At 51.8% G+C, this 17,186-nt stretch overlaps 2 protein-coding genes across 3 annotated transcripts in view; both read right to left on the minus strand.

Moving 5' to 3' along the window:
* Window positions 1-12,986, minus strand: part of RPL32 (ribosomal protein L32) — an 81,526-nt gene extending 68,540 nt beyond the window's left edge. The window contains exon 1 of the mRNA XM_075762547.1: window positions 12,981-12,986. The gene's annotated coding sequence lies outside the window, so the exon portion shown is untranslated. The remainder of the gene's footprint in view (window positions 1-12,980) is intronic.
* The window catches only part of PLXND1 (plexin D1), an 82,748-nt gene that overhangs the window by 5,871 nt on the left and 59,691 nt on the right, over window positions 1-17,186 (minus strand). For both annotated transcript variants that reach the window (XM_075762540.1, XM_075762539.1), the window contains exons 25-33: window positions 16,646-16,844; window positions 10,638-10,784; window positions 9,174-9,330; window positions 8,052-8,155; window positions 6,937-7,000; window positions 5,139-5,173; window positions 3,339-3,443; window positions 2,349-2,512; window positions 781-928 (exon numbers count right to left, since the gene is read on the minus strand). In XM_075762540.1, the coding sequence (XP_075618655.1) occupies window positions 781-928; window positions 2,349-2,512; window positions 3,339-3,443; window positions 5,139-5,173; window positions 6,937-7,000; window positions 8,052-8,155; window positions 9,174-9,330; window positions 10,638-10,784; window positions 16,646-16,844 (1,123 nt within the window). The remainder of the gene's footprint in view (window positions 1-780; window positions 929-2,348; window positions 2,513-3,338; window positions 3,444-5,138; window positions 5,174-6,936; window positions 7,001-8,051; window positions 8,156-9,173; window positions 9,331-10,637; window positions 10,785-16,645; window positions 16,845-17,186) is intronic.

Here is a 17,186-nt window from a genome sequence, read left to right on the forward strand (position 1 = left end):
GGCTTGGTTCACCTCCTGAGCTTCTCATGGCTCTCCTAGGTGAGAAGCTGTGCAGAAACCACTGACAGCGATGATTAAAGCTTCACCTGAAGCTACATCATTTTCTGTCCTGCCACTGGGAGTTTCCATCGTCCCTCAGCTGCTGTTAGGGATTGTTAGACTAACGCTGTCCCTAAACCAGCCATAAATGAGTGAGCTGGGCTCCCATGCCGAGTCGGCCCGTGCCCTGTGCCTGCGCCCAGAGCAGAGCTGACATGCACCTGTGCTCGCCTTGGCACGTTACACCCCTGCCTGAGCCAACAGCAGAGACTCTTCGTCTGCTTGGGCACCAGCTCAGCCCCGTCAGGAAGCGTTACGGACACTGTGCTAAGCCGGGTGCTCTGCTGGGACCACGGAACAGCTCATACGGCCACTGGGTAACACTGAGCACACAAGCCAGCGGCTGGGTCTCCCTCCATCCTCTGAGCATTCTAAGCTGGGGCCCTGCCCTTTGTCCATCCTGCCTGTGACGGCGTGTTCCCACTCCCTGACCACTGTTTGCGGCAGAGGGGGTGCAAATTTCAAGCTCAAGCCTGAACAAAGTGGTGGGGAAGGGAGGGATAGACCTCATCCCTGGAGACAGCCAAAACTCAAGCGCATGAACCTGAGCAAAAGTGGCTCCCAGGCACCCTGCTGCTGGAGGAGGTTGGACTGGGTGACCTCTGACAGTCCCTTCCCACCCGCGCTGGGCCGTGGCCATGACAGCCCGAGCCGCAGTGAGATGTCCTCTCTGGACGGTACCTTGCCCAGCTGCAGGTCAGACAGGGAGCAGGCGTCAATGAAGGCCTGGGCTATCACAGAGAGACAGGCGTCGATGTGGTCTGTCTTGTCAATGTCAAAGACGAACTGCGGGTTCTTCAGGATGTTGACCCAAAACCTCAGAGGTAGGCTGCGAAGGAAACAAGCCAGAACACACACTGGGTATACTCCAGAGGGAGCGGGGAGGAAACGCAGGACAGATTGTAGTAGAAATTGAATAGTAGAGAGGAAAAAAGAGAGGAGCAAGGCTCTGCTATTTAATCACATTCTGGTAGCGTATGGCCCTCTGCCTATCTAAAGGGGCAGGCGCATGTCTTCACCCGAAGACATTTCTTCAGGCTGATGCCTGCGACACAGGAGACTTTGTGTACAGCCTTGTCTAGGTGAGTGTGTACCCTCACTCCTTCAGCATCTCCCTGAGCCACTGCAGGTTTGCCTGTGTGGGGCTGTTGAACCAGGCTCGCTGCTTTCTGTAGCAATGGTGTCAGCCCCTTCTCCTTCTTCCCCGACAGTAACTGTCATCTGGTTCTGATGGTAAGCCCGGCCCCGTGAAATGCATTTCATGTGTCTTTTTTTCTGCGCTCTCATCATTTTCTCCTCCAGTTATTTCACTGCTCATTTGGCCACAACGCAGTTTCAGTATTTTGCTCACCCTTCCTACCATCCCTCCTCAGCAGCTGAGTGAAAGCTGCTATAAGTCTTGCTCTACTGGCAATTAAAGGTAACGAAGGGTAGGCAAATCTGTAGCTCAGTGGTTGTGTCTGCATGCCTGCTATCCCAGCCAAATTTGTTTTTAATTTTCACATGTTGGGCTGGAAACAGTTACTGTCCCTGCAGCCTCAGAAGCGCTGAGTCTCTCCTTGACGCTCCCTTCAAGATCCCTGCTCTCCCCAGTTAAATCTTCTGGTTTCTCCCCTGCTCCCTTCACTTTGGCTGCCCCACCCCATTCCTGCTGCTCATCTGGTCCCTCAGCACAGCTCCCGGCTGGTCCCCAGTGCTGTGGTGCCCGCCAGCATGCGACTGTCACAGCACCAGCTCCTGGAGTCCTGTGAATACCCTGGAGTCTCAGCTTGGTTACAGAGATAAATTGGGAAAAGTGCACCCAAGGGCTGAAAAGCCAGAAAGCAAAGGAAAAGGAGCCAAATATGCTGTTTTAAAAATCTCCATGATGTTTTAAGACCTGACATGATTTTGGACTCTGTCTCAGATCTCCAGTGCTTGGAGCTAACACCGTTGCTGTCTCCTATCATCTTGTCCCTCTTCTGGTTCTCCTTTAATTACTCGTATTAGTGTGCCACTTTGTTCTGCCCTTTATCTGCCTATGCCTCCTCTTCCAGCTCGCCATTCCCCTGCGCTCTGTGTTTGCTCAAAGCTCTCCAAGACTGTGTTTGGCCTCATCTTTTGCTGCCCCCTCCACCACCCATCCTGTTTTGCAAATCCCTCTTCTACTTTTAGCAACCTCATGATTAGTCCAGGACACCAGGGCTTTGCAGCTGCTGCTCCTGAGAGATGGAAGGAAGGAAAGAAAGAAGAGATTTCCTCTTCCAAACCTGTTGGTCTTCCAGATGTGCATAGTGTCAGGGTCTGTGATCCCTCTTTTCTCTGCTTGCTCCTCTAGGAAGTCAAAGAAATATTTCACGGCCACAGGTGGTTTATCATCTCGGATACTGAGAATGGCTTTGAACAAGTCGTCCAGGAACTTCTGCAGCGTGCCCTGCGGGACAAGCGCACACGATGGAGACTGGGGAAAGCAGCAGCACCCGAGCCCAGGAAAACAGTGTGAGGGGCTGCGGCTGCTGCACACAAGGGGAAATCCTTTGCTGCCAGTTGGATAAATCAGAAGAGAAAGGGGATGATGAAGCAGGGAGGGAAAGGTTTGTTTGTGCATAGCAATATAATTAGCTTGCATTTGGGTTTAATTTCTTTTGGCATCGAGATTTTTCTTTCTTACTGCTAGGATCTCACATCTGTGATTGTTCTGCACAGTAAATACAAAGAAGACTGGAGACTGCTGGCCATTCTTGTGATCTCTGCTCCAGTGAGGCATCATGCTGGGATTAAAGATGGGCTGGGAGCCCAACTGCTGGAGCTGAGCACTCGCAGAGAGTGGGGAAGTTCAAATCTGAATTAAGATCACACAGACATTCTCCCTGCTCCCAGAGCTGAGCATCTCCATCTCCTTTCCCAGCAGGATCTCTCGCTGGCGAGATGGGTTCAGGTCTAAACTGTGCATCATGAGCCCTGAGGCAGTCAGCACCCCTTTCATGTGCACAGACCCCAGACCAGCCTGGGGAGATCGTGTGGGGCTTCACACAGCAGCACTGCTGCTCAGAGGGCGAGCTGGCAAGCTGGAGGGAACCCAAGGAGCCAGCGGTGCCCAGCAGACTCACTAAACATGCTCCAGCTGCCCAGGACAGAAGAGTCCCACTGCCTCTCGAGAGCAACCGGCCCTGCAGTGCTCCTTCCCTAGAGCAGGCTTCTCACTACAGACCACAAACAATAATCCCACCTGCCGCGAACGGGGGCATCCCGTCTCCTACCTTTGTGGAGAGCAGCCTGGTCAGGTAGATCTCCGGTAGGACTTTCTTCCTATGGCTCTGTCTGTGGGACTTCTTATGTTCGACCGATTCATCAGTTGGGAGAACCTGGTCCGATATAAAACACATGTTCAGAGCACTTCTCTCTGGAAGTGTCACACTGAATTTTCCTTTAAGTATAGAATTTCAACTGTATATAAAATTAATTTAAAAAGTAGTTACTGCGTTATAAATACACCCTTATATGGCTTTAAAAAAGTGATTCATAATGCTCAGTTTTTCTGACATTTGTTTCTCTTGCGCTCTTTATTGCCTCTCTCAAGCTAGACAAAGAAAATGAAACAATCAATCTCACTTTGCATGTTAGTCTACTCGCCTTCCTGGTCTCTGTGCAGTACTCCTGTGTGGCTGCAGTTTAGGCTCTCAGAAGCAACACACAAGGCTTCCGTGGAAACCAGCTTTCCTTAAGATTTGGAAAAACTGCAAGAATGATCAGCCAATATTCCTACCCTGGCCTTTTTAAAAACAAAAATAAATATTCCACTGGTCAGGTCAGTTAATTACTGCTCTATAATGACCTAGCAAGCCATTTAAGTCCATCTTGGCATTGTTTCACATGTGCACATTTGGTTTCCCATCCCTTCTCCCTCCTTGCTCTGCATGTATGTGTGCGTGCGTGCATGTGCATGCACGCATTGTGTGTTTGTACGCTATTTGAGCACAGAAACTTTAGCAGAGGAAAAAAAAAAATCAGTCTATAAAATATTGTTGTTGTCCATAACACTTTTTTTCATAACAGCTTTTAGCAATGTTTAGCACTTCGTACTTCCAGCGTGGCGCACAAGCAGGAACTAATAAATCTCCCCAGCCCTGGGAAGCAGGCGGCATGCCAGGAGCTGCTGGTAGGTGACCTGACCAAGGCTGCGCAGGGTGCTGCCGGCAGCGCTGCACCACGCTCCAACCATGTTCTTGAGCTCTCTGGCTGCTGATAGCTAGATCTGGCACAATTACTTTGCCATCCTGGTAATTTTTTATTATATCTCATAGTACTAAAACCTGTCTATAGATAACCTTTCTGCGCCTCTTTGAGCTTCTCTGGAGAAGACTAACGAGCCCTGATCCAGCTTGTTCATCACATCTGATGTTCCAGCCCACAGAGATGAATTAAGTTAATATCAGCGAGGCTGAGAAGATTTTCTCCTCTTTCATCACATACACTGAAAAAACAGGAGCCAGAGACTTAGGTGCAGGAGAAGACAAGGGACCGCTGCACACACAGCCTGACTGGTCACCTCTTTGCTCCTAGTGCTTTCTGGACAACCTGCCCCCCTGCCTGGCCGAGGGTTCACCACAGCCCAGGGCCTGCCTGCCCCAGTGCCGCAGGGGCCGGCTGCTGCCAGAGACCAAATGGCCTGTTTGGCCCTGTTTGTAGGGACAAAAGCAACAGCTTCCGTTGTCTGCCAACGGGGCGTCATTGTAAAGGTGAAATATGTCAAAATACGCAGATGAGATGGGCACTCCGGCACCACTGCAAGGACCTCTTCCTCCAGTGCCTCGCCACGCCGCCCGCCCGCACCCCGCCAGCATCCTCGCTATCACGGCGGCAGGAAGGGTCTGGGGGAGCGGAACCGCCGCTGTGACCTGTCCCCTGGTGTACTGGTGCCATGCTGCAGAGCGGGCATCCTGGAGGAATGGCTCTGCTCTCCAGCAGGGCTCCCCTGACAGGGCAGGAGAGGAGAGCGGCTCCTGGCCCCCCCCCACCATGCAGCCACCAGCCTCTGCAGCCAGGAGCGTGGTACTTACCAAGTGGAAGTACTTTTCAGTGTCCAAATCCTTCACTGTGAAGCATAAGAGAGAGACATACAGCTCAGTTAGGGGACCCAAACAGAAAACCCGCCTGGTGTTTCGCTTTCCCCAAGAACCCCAACACTGAGCTGGTGTTCCCACCCCAAGCGACCTCAGCGTTTTTGTGTTGGTGGTGTTTATCACCTTCTGGGGTGCGTGGGGAGTACCTCAGGAAGTACTTGAAGGAGGACTTGAGGACTCCTAAGAGGTGTTTTATGAGGGACCCAGGAGGGTGCAAGAGCAGGATCAGCACAGGGCCACTCCTGCATCGTGATGCCCCGCACGCCCTGGGCCATCCCAGCCCGAGCAGCTCCTCCAGCAGGGAGCACTCCCACTGCAGACACAGGCTTGGTGCGGGCAGCCTGGAGACGGGGTGAAACTCCATCTTCCTTGGTCTGTTTTGATTCTCTACATGACCTGAAACCTCAAAATACACTGGCAAGAAACTGCATATATGTAACTGGGAGGGAAAGCACTTTTCCAATCCAGTGGGTTTAGATTTTTTCACTTTGTTGGCACAGATTGACTGCAAAACCCTAGTGAGGATGTGAGATGAAAGGTGCAAACGCCTCTAGCTTAAGGGCTGGGAAAGCACTCGGCACTCCAGTAAGTGGAGAAAGCAGGACACTGGATAACACATGTTTAAAGCAAACCCACAAGCATGACACTTGCATCTCCTGCAGTGTGCGTATCAGCAATCTATACTTCCCAGACCTCCTTCATTTCTCTTACAGAAGGAAAAGTGGGCACAAACCCCTACTTTTTTGCAAGTGACATAGACAAGCCTTAAAGTTAGAAGTGTGGAAGCTGCCCGCTCTCCAGGATCAGTCCTACACTCGGGGACCTGTAACCTATCCAGTGGCCACTGCAGCTTCAACCTGCTGCCCGTCCCCCCCCGTCTGGCTGGAGCTCCCTTGCCTGCGCTGCGTGGGGAGCATTCGCCGTGAGGGGAAGGGGCAGTGCACAGCCCTGCCGCAGCCGTGCAGAGATGGCAGCAATGGACAGGGCTATTCAGACATGGATATCCTCGTGCCGAGGCCAATACAATCCCGGCCGCCTGCGGGCCGGCATGCCTGCTCTGCTCACGCCCCGCAGAAACTCAGCTTCCAGGTCCCCACACTCCTCTTCCTCCTGGGTGCTGGCTGCAGTTCAGGCAATGCCACCATGCACGGCAGTCATTAAAGCGCTGTCTCCACTCCGCCTGTCTGTCACGCCATTGGTCCCACCTGGGACGGTTGCGCTGCCGCTGCCTGCATGGCAGGACTCAGACCTGCAGTCCCCGCAGGGAGCATGGGCACATCGCTCAGCCATAGCAAGGGGGAACCCCGCAGGAAGGAGGGAGGTACTTCTCCTCCGCTCCATGGCTATCTCTGCCCCAAACGTACGCCACAGTCTAAGGGGGTTTGCAGGAGAGCAGTGGAGACCCTGCAGGACCTGGAGGGCTTCCTCAGCACGCCCCGGGCTGCCAGCAGGCCAGCTCACCCGGTGGCGGCAGTCCCAGGCCATGCTCAGTGTCTTCCAGGTACAAAGCTGGCCCGACCGATGCCCAGCTCTGCCCAATGTGCCACTACAAAGGGGTGATCTACGAGTGCTGGTAACACCAACGCCAGCCCTGCACAGGCCAACACCACACCCCAAGGTCTGGGCAAGGGGGCTGGCAGCTGGCTCTCAGCATCCCTGGCCAGAGACGCCCCTCTAAAACCAGAAGTGTTTCTGCCCAGTCACCAGCAACAGGGGAAGAGAGGTGAGACATTACCTCTGCTCAGCGTGGTGTCCTTCTTGTCTGACAAACTCATGGCCAGTGACGCCCCTTCGGGGATCTGCAGAGGAAGGGAAGAGCAGACATCAGTGACAGGGCCTTAATGGTGCCTCGCACGGAGCCAGGAAAGGCCCTGGGGAGATCCTGGGAGCTGGGGGACACTGGTGCAACCACTGCTCTGCCAGAAATGTCCTCTGCGCCTGCCCTGCCCCTGCTCCCCAGTGTGGAAACCAGCAGTAACGGCACTGCCCTACATGGAAAGGATTTTTTAAATCCAAATGCAAGATAGTGAGGTTCTCAAATCCGACAGGAATCAGGCAAATACATGTATCCAGGATCCATTTTTGAATGTTGAGACCAGGTGGTTTTAAGAGGAAAGTGTTACACTGTGCAGATGCTGTTTTGAGTTTCCCTGGAAGGGGAGAAGGAGCCTGGACCCAGGGCGCAGGTACCACCTCTCTGAGCTGCGGCTCTTGGTGTCGCGGGGCACCATGCCAGCAGTGGGGCTCCACGGCATGGCTGTTACACAAATAATAATATTAATAAGTATTCTGCTCCGTTTTTGATTTTCCATGCGCTGTTACAGACCAGTGAGGATTATGCTCCAAGGCATACTAGGGAATATGGAAATCATATATGAATTTCTGGTTTCATTTAATTTTAAGAGGAAAAATGGTCAAGGAAACAATTTGATTTGCCACATTTCCCCACAGTTTTGGCCTCTGCTCCTCGATGGCATCCCCAGCCCCTGCTCTGAGGGCAGGCAACGACAATTGTGCCAGTGATTTCAGCAGGAGCACAGATCAAGAGCAGAGTGATACTAATCAGCCAAGCTGGTGGCCGTTGGGAATAGGAGATTTTTTTTCCTCCTCTTTCTGTTGTCAGTAATAACTTGTTTTGCATGAAGAGTGTTTAATTAGTTTCAGTGTGTTGCAATATTAACGAGCTTCTCGCCAGGGCAGATGTCTATTCCCCGGAAGCTCTCACGGAGCTATGGCAACCTCCCTGCTTGTTCCTGATAATCCTGTTTTTGGAGGGGGAACCGCAGCTCACCCCTGAGGCCAGGCAGGCTCCAAGGAAGCAAAGCTTTCCTGCAGTGCCGGCAGGTTTACCTTGTAATGTGCTAATGTGTTGAGTTTCTTCCTGCCGTCCTCCACCACCGAGGTGTCATCAAGGTCCCGGAGGATGTAGCTGTCAGTGCTGGTGGCGAACCACTCTGAACACAGAGAAGGGAGAAGTGAGACACCAGCCCGAAGGAGGCACGTGCAGCGGGGCCTGGGGCTCCTGGGACTCCTGGGGCTCCACAGACCGGCCACACAGCACTCAGGGGCTGCACAGCCTCACTGCCGAGGCCTCCAGGGCTGCGTGAAACCAGAGCAGATGTTTAGGTTAGGCCCTGGAGTGGGGATTTCCAGACTAGGGCAGACCTGGATGCAGATGGGAGAGGTGACAAAGGCTCTGCTCTGCGAGACAGGGAGGAGTACATCTCCCCTTCCCCTCTCCCATGCTCGCCCCTGGGGGCTGTGTGAGACCTGCCTCGTGGAGTGGGTGAGATGCTGCGTGGCCCGTACATGGCCACTGAAGGCTGGTGGCAGCTCCCCGCAGGGCAGAGCTGGCCATGTATCAGTGAACGGGGGACATGCCACGTGCACCAGCTGAGAGGAGCGGGGCCCCATCACTGCTCCAGCCCAGGGCATTCTTCTGCGGACACTGCCTTTGGCACTGGCTACACAGAACATCACGCCCTGCGACTGCTGCCAGCCAGGGTCCGTCTCCACGGCCCACTGCATGGCACGAAGGCACCACAGACAGCGTGGGCTTCTCTTACCAGCATTGGGCTGGGATCCTTTTTAAATTTTGAGAGGAGTTGGCCACTGGGTAGACAAATGACAGATCTGAATCTGTTAACAAGCTATCTGCAGGCTCAAGGGTGTTTCAGAGGGTACCTGTTCTGGAGTTAAGATTACAGGCTTTAAAGGGTGCAAATCCAAGCATCCCTCTGCTCCACCTGGGCCTTCCTAAAGCTTCTTTCCCGTTAATTGCCCAGTTATTCCTGCCCACCAGTACCTGGTCCCATCGCTCATTCCTGAAGATCATTCTCAGGCCTGATATCTGCCCTCTTGTCAGTGCTCTTGTCACCCACTGCCCTCTGACAGACACCAAGAGCTGCCGTGCAACACCAGGTGCTTCGTCTGGGTTTAAGGACTGGCTGGTCCAATGCATCTGGTCCTTACCGAGGTCGACGTCTTCCACCCTTGGCCACTGGGAGTAGGGGACGTTCTTGCAGAAGGCCTCCAGAATCTTCTCCTTCACTTGGCTGAGTGTGTCTGTGTCCATGGCCCTGACGCTCAGGGAGTCCATCCCGCAGCCTTGGAAGGAGACGTTGAGGTTCTGCGGGCAGAGACCGAGTTAGGGGTGACCTGCCCAGTTCTGCTGGCTCCCGAGGATGCAGAGAGGCTGCGGCACCCGCACAGCTCTTGCTGGTGTGCTCTGGGCGCCATGCTGCTGGAAGTCAGGCTGAACAAATGCGGTCATATACACTTTTCTGCTAATGAGAGGCACTGATTTATAGTCCCCGGGGCTGAAGGCCCCTGTTTGTTGACGGAGCCAGGAGGACACAGGGAGCGACATTGCAACCTCCTCTCACACTGCCTTGCTAATGGGCCTTACCCCTGATGCGCAGAGACCTTTTCTTTGCAAATGCTGCTTTTAAGTGTCAGGATACAGAGTCAGCATCCTTGACTGAGAACAATGTGAATGCACAGATGAAGTCCAGTTTTCTCCGTAGCACTAAATGAAGATGGTTTTTCGCATTGCATACTATGCAGATGTTTTTTAAAGCAGAGGTTCAGTTATCAGCAATGCGGGGAATTGCCGGTGAGTTAGCACTAACCCTGCATTGCTCTCCTTCCTCCAACATATCCTGTACACTTTTGTTTCTCTTCTTCCAAACAAAGTAGGAAGCAACCACGCTTCCCTTGCTCAGACTTATGAAGTAACCATTTCTGCCGAGAAAGCTAATACTTTGCGCCCTGCTGCTAACCCCTCTCACTCTGCACTGTAAATTTACAGGTCAATTGGTAACAGGAATCTGCAGAGGATGTGGAGCTCGAACCTGCTCTGAGTTATGGTGATGCACATCTGGGGTAACCCACTGACTTCAGTGAAGCTACTCCAGATTTATGCCAGGTAATTGAAAGCAGGATTTGACCCAGGCTCTGGAAAGGCATCTGCTGAATTCTGTGTCAGGCACTCGAGGGAACCGAGCCGTTCACACGCACAGCCCTCGTCTGCCCTGTTCCCACAGGAGGCCTTTTGCAGAACTGTTTTCAGCACCACTCCTGTAGCGCCCTGGGCAAAGCCCTCACCCCAGGACTCAGGTTTGCTGCTAGTGAAGATGCTCCTTTGCCGGGAACAGTAAACCTGTTGCTTTAACCCTCTGAATACGGCAGAACAAATTTTCTTACCTCCCTCCACCCCTAATCTGAGGCACTTAGTTGATCCACCACGGGACGGACATGAAAACAAACAGTCATTATGAGCCTTGTTCTATGGTCGTGTGCTTAGACAGCAGCACGGTGTCCACGCAGGTGTATAATTTACATGGTTATCATACCTGCATGGGTACCAAATCAGCCACTTGCACAACCAGTCTGACAGGGTACGCGTCTGTCAGACCCAGGGGTGTAGGTACTCACCCTTGGCTTTGCCTCGATGTTCTCCCTCAGAAGCCACTCCTCATTGAGGGTGTACCTGGCTTTCCCTGTGATGGCATCGATGGACCCTTTGTTAATCTGCTGTTTGATCGCACAGATCAAGAGGAAGAAGGGCTCTCCGACGGTCTCCTGGGGGGAAGGAAAGAAGACCAAGTAAGCAAACGGGACCTGGTGGCAGTAACTCCTTCCAGCGGTGTTGCAGGGGTGGGCTCTGCATGGACACTGACGGTGCCTCCACACATCGGGGAGCAGGACTGGTCCACGCCAGGTGCTGTGAACCCCCGGCGGCTGCTCAGTGCCGTCGCCCACCCAACTCCCACCAGCATCTCTCTGAGGCTGCTCGGAAGTTTTCAGACTTGTGGCAACGTGACAGCGCAGACGGGGAAGAGGACGTAACAGCCGACAACAGCCGCAGGCGATTTTCAGAGAGGGTGAACTGTGATTGTCAGCATCAACATACCCCATCCAACTTCTACGGGGCTGTGGATTGCTACCAACAGGCTATGCCAGCTTTTGCTGTCTCACGGGCATAGAGTGCTTGGGTACTGCTCAGAAGGTAGGGGCATATGTGTAGCTGTGGTGAGTGGGTACGTGCATGCATGATGCTCAGCAAAATACAAATGTGCATTAATTTACATGTGAAATTACACACAAACTTCAGGGAGAATCTGGCGTACTCCAGTACAGAGATGTTTCTTGCAATCTGACAGGGTGCAGACTGTACAACGTACGGCACTCAGCAGGACAACGATGGGGCTGATGTGCACAAAAATCCAGGTCTCCAGCGATATTTGGGCGCTCAGCTTTCTCATGAAGGTATCAGCCGAAAACCTCTTTGCGCTGCCTGGTTTGCCATTGAAATCCATGGAAGCGAGTCCACTGCGTGTGCCTGTGGCTCTGGGAACTAGCGTTCATACTTCTCATACCACAGCAGAGCCCCGATCACAGCAAAACAGAAAGGATCAGGGTCAACAAGCTGTTCCCATGCGACAGCAAGCAAACACCATTTAACTCCTCACATTTATCAGACTTCATCTTACGGGAGAGAGGTGAATTCTGACACTGCTGCAGTGAAAACAAAAAACATAACAAGGACCAGCTATTTCTGATGCGGTTCAGCTACATGGTTTAATGCCAGATTTCTGATTCGCTTCTGTCTGCTACGCTGATGTGCAAGTAAAACATAAGTGATTTTCTTAAGAAACTTTTCAGTACTGGAGTACATCCCATTCTCCCTAATGTTCATGTGCAATTTCCTTTCAACGAGGCAAGTGCAAATTATTGCACATTCATGTACTTTCTGAGCATCGTACACAACCCTCACTAACATTGCTGCCATCTGAAATCTTACTCAAGACAACAGATATCAAATGATTTGGTATTTCTCAGCTAGGAGCTGCTAAATCCTGTTCAATCTGCTTCTTAATTAAGACTTGGTGATTCTTCTATTCTAATTGCCCTATAATTGCTAAAGCAATTAGCTTGATGTCAATTTTGATTCAGCTTCATTCAGCGCAGTTGACAGTGAGACACTACAGCAGGGCTGTAGGTGGGCACGCACCACCTGTGCCAATGGTGCACCCGCTTTGTTTTCCAAGGGCAACTTTTTTTTGAACACAGGGAAGCTCCTTGGGTCTTCTGCCGGGGCTTAATAACTTCCTGCAATGCTCCTTGTGAGCACACAGCATAAAACAGGCTCAGCAGCAGAGCTGCCGGTGCTGGAAATGGAGGAAGGCGTGGCTTCCAGAAAGCAGAGAAAGATGTGAAGTCGTGGGGACGTGGAGAAGTTTAGGCTCACAGACAGAGTGGAGAAAGTGTCAGCAGGCACAAAGAGCTAGCTTCTGAGAGAAAGGCAGGAGTACGAGAGAACAAGCAAGGGGATGACACTGACACGGAGACACCCCCAGGCTGCAGTACCTGCTTTCCCCGTGATGTGAACGTGGAGCACTGCCACGGTGGCCCTACACAAGTGCTGACAGATCCTGATGATGGCCCTGCCACGAACAGAACTCTCTTGGTGTCGCACTCTGTTTATGTCCCTGCACACAGCAGGGACGAACCACGGCTAAATTCAGCGCCGGGTTTTGGAGCCTGCCCCATCCCTGCCGTGGGAAGCTCTGGCCCCGGCTGCAGCTCTGGCTGCAGAGACGTGAGGGGGCTGCCAACGGCTACGCGGCTGCCTCCAAAAACATTAGAAAAGTGTGAGTCCTGCTGATACAGGAGCTCTTTACGGCTTCAAAATAGCGCAGGCCACGCGGGTCGGGGCTGACCGCGTGGCACCTTCCCGCACATGCAAAGCCATGCAAAGTGGAGCTGCGGGCGTTTCGGGTGCGCTGCAGCGTGCATGAGCGGCATCAGCCCCAGGACTGGCTGCACGGGAAATAACGACAGCGCTCTGACGGCGAGATACTATTTCTGTTTGGCTTTTTGGCTTTCAGGCGCAGGAACTGCGGGATGTTATGGCAATCTGCAAAAGTGCTAATCAGACAGCAAATTTCAAAGAGGGGAAAGAAGGGCTGGCAGGCAGCGACTAGAGATAAAATGGCAAACTTGGAAACCTCAAGCATTGTTCGGAAAACTCATCTGGAAACAAATCAAAACTGTCTTTGGACTTGGCTAGTTGGGAGAAAGGAAGTTTAACTAGAAGAGATCAGTGCTGATTCAGAACAAAAAATACTTAAAAAAAACACAGTCTGGGGCCTTTTTTCCTCCTATTGTGAATGTATTTTAATGAGACTTCATTTTCATTTTTGACTGAACTGTTACGGGCTCTTAAAGCTACCCAGGGCACTGAAATAACTTTGCAGTAATGGAAAGCACAGGTCAGGCTGGCATTACTTGAACTGTTTCACGCACGATGAGCGTGGGAGGGCCTGGTTTTTATATGCTTGGGAAAAAAAAAAGGTTTAGAGCACAGACTGGATTCACATGTTGCTGCCCTATTAACAAGGCTGACAAGTCATTAGAGATGTCCTCCCAGGAACACGTTACAGCCATTTCCAACATGTCTTGGAGAGGCTGGGGTGGGAAAAGCACAGAAAACAGCTGCTTATCCCAAATGCCTGCTAATTCTGGGATCATTATCTATTTGTATTCTGTGAAGAACCAAACCTCTGCTCCATCCCACATGCAGAACTTTGGGAAGCTTGGACTCAGACCTAAAAGCTGAATTTCAGGACCTTAATTTTCCTTTAACTCCTGGTCCCCTGATCCTGTTAGGAGCCAGGCACAATGGTACCACAGTATCTCATGGGGAAGACTTTTTTTGCAGCATTTTCCACCAAACCTGTAGCAGAAAGTAGAGACATGGACCATTTTAGCTACGATTCTCACTCAGTTCTGCAGAAACGGAGGTCTGCATCGACTGTGCAAATGCTGCAGGTTTCCTCTGAATCGAGTCCCAAGCAGCAAGCCTCCTGCTAGTTCTTCATCGTATCTCCTGCACGCACCGAGCCAAACCTCCCCGTCACAGTGGTGACTCCATTGCCTTCAGGTGCCCTCCACATGTTCAGACCACTAGTGACTGTGGCCTGCAGCTCCTTCCCAGCTGAAGACAGCTCCTTCAAATCATTTTCCCCCAAAACACAAATGGACGGACTGTTAGGCAGAGCATTAATACGAAACAAATGTTTCGAGCATGTAGCGTTGACTTACAAGGGAAAATACAAGCACTTGGAATTTTTCCACTGCACAACGGCAGGGACCTTTGCAGCAGCTGTTTCGAATAGATGTTGTGATTAATGGGGATAATTCAGGAATGAAAACCAGACCCATCGTCACACGTCTGACAGACCAGTGCTACAGGCAGGCGGGCAGCCTTTTTTTTTTTAACCATGAAATGCCTCTCTGAAGGCAACAGAGTTTAATCCAGAGGAACGCAAGGCACATGGGAGGCGTTTGACTATCGCTAGTGTTTAAATCACAGCCCTGAGCTGAAAGCAGCCCGCGTGTAAGGAGGTGCTGTCTGTCTGACTGCAGCGGCTCTGTGCTCATTTGTGCAGCGGGGAAGATCCCGGCTCTGCTGATCCGGACCGAGAACCCCCGTCCCTTTGCACAGCTGAGCTGGTGTCTGCCTGGGGCAGTGAAAGGGCCTCTTCGGACATTTCTGTCTGATCCATTCTCTTCCTCCTCCGTATTTCAGCAGGCAGTATGGTTTCTCCTCTGATCAGGTCCCTCACCCTCACTGTGGAGCACATATGATGTGAAAGTCTCTTGGAAATCAACTCTTTATTGCGCTCTAGTACGGAAAGTGTTTGCTTTTCAGAAACGGGAAACAGGCTGTGGTAGAAAGTGCCGTGATGGTCTTCACTGCCACGGCTTCAGGCTGAGCATGTGGGGCAAGGAGGGGGACTGCAAACCCAGCGTGCAATGTCAGCCCCTGCTGAGGACCTATCCACAGGTGGATGGAAACACAGATTCAGCTGGTGGCCTGTCAGCTCTGCAAAGGGCCACCACCGGCCCGCAGACCCGCTCCCATCCGTCCCTGTCCTTCCTCCTCCCTTCGCGGGGCAGGCCAGGGCCGCACGGCACAGGAAAGCCAGCTCATGGCTCACACCAGCATCGTCCACACCGCCCCGGCCGCAGGACGGCCACCGGCCCCACCACAGACCATGGACAAGCCTGCGGTGACGGGCACCTCCCTGCCAGGCACCCCCGGGAAGGGCGGCGTGCTGGCACTCGGGAGCTCTTCACCATTAATTAGCTATGTAACATGCCTAAGTCTTCAGGCCCTCGTGGTAAGACTTGACTTTCTTTCCTCTTTTTTTTTTTTTTCCCCCTGAGAAGGCTTTCTTGCACAATGTCCATTTTTAGCACAAACTGGAGTTGGATCAGATGCCTCACATGTGGTCTCCACTCTCCAAAAGGAGAGATCAGCACTTTTTTTTCCTCCAATGGTTTAACTACAGGCACAAAACCCAAAGATTAAAAAAAAAAAAATTCACTAATTCACTCTTTTCTGCTCTTGCAGGCTGGATAGTTGTGCTGCATCGGCACAGCCATCCTCATTCGCTCCTGTAACTTTTCTTTCATTATACTGGCTAATTATTTGAGCTAAAATGAAAGATTATGAACTACAAAACCACAGGCTTTAGGACAAAAAGCGATCCTCAGCTGGGATCAGAAGACATTATGATATGTACGAGGACAATACAGTATTGCTTCTGTGGCTATAGCAAACACTTTGGGAAAAGAGATTTTTCAAAGGCTTTTTCAAGGCTCTCCCCTGTGAGTATAATGGGGTGTCCTCCAATTAACTGCCATGGAATCAATTAAGTTATTGCTCAATTCTTCTGGGAAATTCCAACCAGAACTGGCAAATGTTGGAGATAAAGCACTGAGCAGATGGACTGCTGATGTGCTCTGAGATGCCAAATTTATTCCTTTTCGTTACCGTCAGAGGACAGTCAGGCTCCTGGGACAGACATCCCACCTCTCCTGCTAAGATCTGTCCGGCCAGTGCGCAACCACAAGGATGCCATGCGCGAGAAGCCCCACACACCAAGGGGCAGTGGCACGGAGCAGCCCCGGCTCCGATGCCACCATCCCTCCCGACAGCCGGGCTCTTGCGCTTAAGACAGACAGTGCTGAACTGGCTGGTGACCATCAGCGCGGCTGCGCGAGCTGGTCAGGGAAAACAACAAATAGCTGGAACGATTTCCAAAACCTCAAGCCATTCTGGTTGTTTTTCAACTCCCCTACAGCTCTCTTCTCAAGCATGGTGAAAGCGTTCGTTTGTGCTCTGGCCTTAGGAAAGGCCTGCCACCAAGTCTGATCTCACCAAATCCCCAGGCAGAAGTGGAGCAGCAACTGAACTTAAGGTTGCTTTTCCACACTTGAACCTTTCAAGACACTGGAGTTTGTCAACCATTAGTGACCGTTCAAGTGGCAATGCTGGCAGGTATTTAGGTCCCCAGCTGTCCCACGCATCCCTCGTTACCGCTGCACAGAGTGAACTCACACCCACAACAGCAGTGATCTGGTTCTCTTACTCTGAGATAGCTGTACATGCAGATGGACATCCAGTTCGTGAGCATCTTCTCCACCACAGATTCCGTTCTCCTCAGCATTAACTTGGGGTTTTTGGAAGCTGAAGCATCTATTAGATCCACCAAGAGGTCCTTCATGATGCTGGTGTAATACTCCAGTTTCCCATGCAACGCAATAGTAAGCAGGGAGGCCAGGTTACACCTGAAACACAGAACTGTGTATGACTCAACCACCAATACAACAAGACTAAACTGCCGACTGGCATTAAAAAACCCCAAAACACAAAGGCAGCATTTCAGACAATTTTCATGAGCCTTCTCAACAGTGTTAAAACTTCAAACCCTCTTTCAGTGCTGCAGGACCTTGGGTCAGCTGGCACCCTCTTACTGGTAACCCAAACTAAGTGTTCAGGGATACAAAAGCTCATGAGTGTCACTTGTATTTTTAGTGCTCTTCAGGTTAATGGAGGTTTATGGCTGTCCATTTCCAATAGAAAAGTGGGAGGCAAGTGCAACTCAACATTCAACTGAAATGCACGGCTCC

Source organism: Balearica regulorum, chromosome 10 (genome assembly GCF_011004875.1).
Source record: "Balearica regulorum gibbericeps isolate bBalReg1 chromosome 10, bBalReg1.pri, whole genome shotgun sequence".
In the NCBI taxonomy this organism is placed as follows: Eukaryota; Metazoa; Chordata; class Aves; order Gruiformes; family Gruidae; genus Balearica; species Balearica regulorum.